A 3,446-nucleotide genomic window follows, 5' to 3' on the forward strand; every position below is an offset into this window, starting at 1 on the left:
CTCCACCGTGTGTGTAAGGACTGTTCATGCACAGCTTACACTGCTGATTGGCTGTTACCGTGGCTCTGCTTGTAACCAATCAGATGGTGCTGTGGGTGGGACAATGCTGGCGACAGAGTAGTGACAGCAGACAGAGAGGCGCGGCTGCATCAGAGCCAAAATAACCCAGTTTTAAATTGATCTCTTATCGGCTGTCGAATTTTAAAAAAGGCCGATGCCGATATGCGTCAAAATGCTGAATATCGGCGCCGATAATCGGCCCGGCCGATAATCGGTCGATCCCTAGTAAGGGTATTCACCTGTAGCAATCTGCGACATCACCACTAGATGCCACTAACTACACACTGGTCCTTTTAGATATTGTGTGTACATTAACTTCAGGAAATGTTTCCTTTTTCTAATTGTTGTATATTTTGTTGTTTTATGAGCTTTTTTGAATGAAGATGTTTGAAAAGATATTAAAGCTTTGCAGAAAATAAGTCAGACATGAGAATAAGGGACTGTTAGATGTGTGTTCACTAGAGCAAGAACTACTGCATGAAGAGTAAAGAGTTGTGAATCTGACCCAGGTAATTTCCTTACACAGGCTAATTACACTTGTCACTTATACGTGACATTAGCTACTGCTTCAGTAATGTCAGCAGATGGCACCACAGTGCTGCTGGAGAAATTATATTCTGATTGTCAGAGAGCAGCAGACACATGGTCCTGTTGTCCACCTCAATGGGTTCTGAAGTGCTGCCATGAGTCCTTGGTGCACTGCTTGGTCAAATGTGTGTTAACATTTTGAACACCCTCATTTGTTTAATTTTGGTCACAAGATAAAGTTATTTAATTACTGTCCCTTTAGCTCTCCTCCCTGCAGTCCTGTTGGGTGTTCCATTCAGTCCATGTGAGTCAGTCCCGTCTGACACATCTGGTGCAGCAGCAGTGGACACTGTGGTGGTGGTGGTGGTTTCAGAGGTCTAGGAACAATGTGGAGATGTGCTTGTCTGCTGTATATTGACCTGCTGCTCTCTGCTGTTTGGGCAGTCATGCTGGGTGCTCCACTGCTTCAGTCCACTGCGTTTCCATGATGAGCTGGTGCTGAGGAACGCTGTCGAGTTGGTCAAACAGGATCTAATCGAGGACAAAGAGATGCCCGTCAAGGTGGAGGCCTCCATAGCTCTGCAGACGCTGGTCAGCAACCAGGAACAAGGTCTGTGGACAAATAAGGATGTTACTTTAGTGTTTGGAAGTTGATATATCAAACACTTCAATCTGCTGATACTAGAGGAGGATTCTCAGTAGCAAAATAAAGTGTATTAAATACATATGTAAACATCTGGGCTACCAGTAACATTTTGACATTGAAAATAAAATTTGGCATTGAAGACAAGACCTGAACTGGAAAAGGAAACAATGGCAATGAAAAGTTAGTAAGTAAGTATTGGAAAAAGTTGTATTGGCACTGATGTGAATATTGGCACTGAAAAAGGGTCCACTGAAAACACCAACATTAAAAAACTACAATCTTACAATATTATCTTATTTAATGTTGATATTTTTTGTGTTGATGATGTTTTTCAGTGTTGATTTTTTTCTTCATGTCTGTCTTGTATGTAACAATTTTTCAGTGTCACTGGTTTTCAGTTTCAACTTTCTGTCACCGTTTTAGTAGAGTGGGGGGGCTTGAGGGAAAGCGTAAGGAGCGCTTGATTAACTTACACTCAGACCTGAGACCTAAAAAAAAAATAGCTACATACTTGACAGACATGAAGAAAAAATCTGGATATTGACATTGAAATACATCATGATACAAAAAATATAAAAATTAAATAATATAGATAATATTGGAAGATTGTAGTTTTTTGTATGCTATTGTTTTATTTTTTCAGAGGAATCTTTTTCAGTGCCAATATTTATTTCAGTGCCAATACAGTTTTTTCGTGTTCAAGTTTTGTTTTTAATGTCAAAATTTATTTTCAATGTCAAAATGTTACTTTCGCTGTTGTAGCCCCATAACCAAGGATCAGTCTCGAAGTTACATTTCGTTAGTAGTCACGTTCACATAGTTCACATCACTATTCTACTTATACTTACTATACACAGTATATGTAAGTATGTGTGTGTATATATGCACTGTATGTACGTATACAGTATATACTGTATATTATATATATATACGCAGTGCCTTTCAAGACACCCAAAATACCTGTTGTGTTTCATATTCAAAGTTTTCAGTCAAGTCGACAAACTTACTCTAATTTGGGTGTTGGGCCACATTGAGAGAAGCACATATACATGGCATTCCTTTGTTTGTAATATCTCAGCTATGTAAACTGTGAGAGCCTTTCCTGTCAGACAGAGGTGGTGTTTGCTGTCTTCAACGCAAGGTCACTGATGATTCTTTGTCTGAATTGTCCTCATCATAAGTTTGGAACTGTAGTGGCACAGGAGAGTCTGAGTGATCTTTGTTATAAAATGAATCAATAGTTTCATCAAAGTGAGAGTACTACACAGGGAGATGACATCCCTCAAAGAAATGTCTACATCCCTTATGTAGTTGAGGGGCATCACGATTAATCGATCAGTCAGCCTTAATTTTTTTATCTGTATATATTTTACGTGTATTGTGATAGAGAATTTTACACACTTGCCTTGTGTTGATGTTCGTGTAGCCAAGCTGTACATCCGGCCGTACATCCGGCCAGTCATGCAGGAGCTGCTGCATGTGGTGAAAGAGACGGAGAATGATGATTTGACCAATGTCATTCAGAAGATGATCTGTGAGTACAACCATGAGGTGGCTGCCATCGCTGTGGACATGACGCAGAACCTGGTAGGAAAACATGACACATTTCTTATGTTTTCATGGGTGACAAGGCCTTTAGTGCAGAATATGTGATGTACTGCTGTTCTGTGTAACGGTGTGTAAGCGTGTGTAACATCTGAGTGTGTGTGTGACAGGCGGATATCTTCACCAGGGTCCTGCAGAGTGAGGAGTATGAGGAGAATGAGGACAAGACTGTCATGGCTCTTGGCATCCTGAGCACCATCGACACCATCCTCACTGTCATGGAGGACCATAAGGAGGTCCCTCATTTTCACACACACACACACACACACACACACTTCAGAAAATAACAAAAATCTTTCACAGTGTTCGTATTTGTTTCAGATCACGCAGCAGCTGGAGGGGATTTGTTTGCAGGTGATCGGCCTGGTCTTGCAGAAGCCCATCATAGGTATGGCAGGTGTGTGTGCGCAGGCCCTCCAGTGCTTTTACATGAACACACACACACACACACACACACACACACACACACACACACACACACACACTCCTTCAGATCCCTGAGGTATTAACAGTTTGCTACTTGCACTTCATCTTGAAAATGTGGAATTGGTAATTGTTTAATCACAGGTTTGCTTCATGAATTAATTTGCTCCTTGCCACCCCCCAC

The 3,446-nt window shown here is 41.1% G+C and overlaps 1 protein-coding gene across 7 annotated transcripts in view; it reads left to right on the top strand.

The window, feature by feature from the left end:
- Positions 1 to 3,446, top strand: part of ipo8 (importin 8) — a 55,034-nt gene that overhangs the window by 30,250 nt on the left and 21,338 nt on the right. For 6 of the 7 annotated variants that reach the window (XM_087177233.1, XM_023418792.2, XM_087177237.1 and 3 more), the window contains exons 14-17: positions 1,033 to 1,198; positions 2,661 to 2,821; positions 2,950 to 3,075; positions 3,161 to 3,236. In XM_087177233.1, coding sequence (XP_087033359.1) covers positions 1,033 to 1,198; positions 2,661 to 2,821; positions 2,950 to 3,075; positions 3,161 to 3,236 — 529 coding nt within the window. The remainder of the gene's footprint in view (positions 1 to 1,032; positions 1,199 to 2,660; positions 2,822 to 2,949; positions 3,076 to 3,160; positions 3,237 to 3,446) is intronic. The other variant, XM_087177234.1, reaches the window with a different exon arrangement.

This window comes from Seriola lalandi, unplaced genomic scaffold (genome assembly GCF_002814215.2).
Source record: "Seriola lalandi dorsalis isolate HSWRI2012SDOR001 ecotype SW California unplaced genomic scaffold, Sedor1 jcf7180002054584, whole genome shotgun sequence".
NCBI classification, from domain to species: domain Eukaryota; kingdom Metazoa; phylum Chordata; class Actinopteri; order Carangiformes; family Carangidae; genus Seriola; species Seriola lalandi.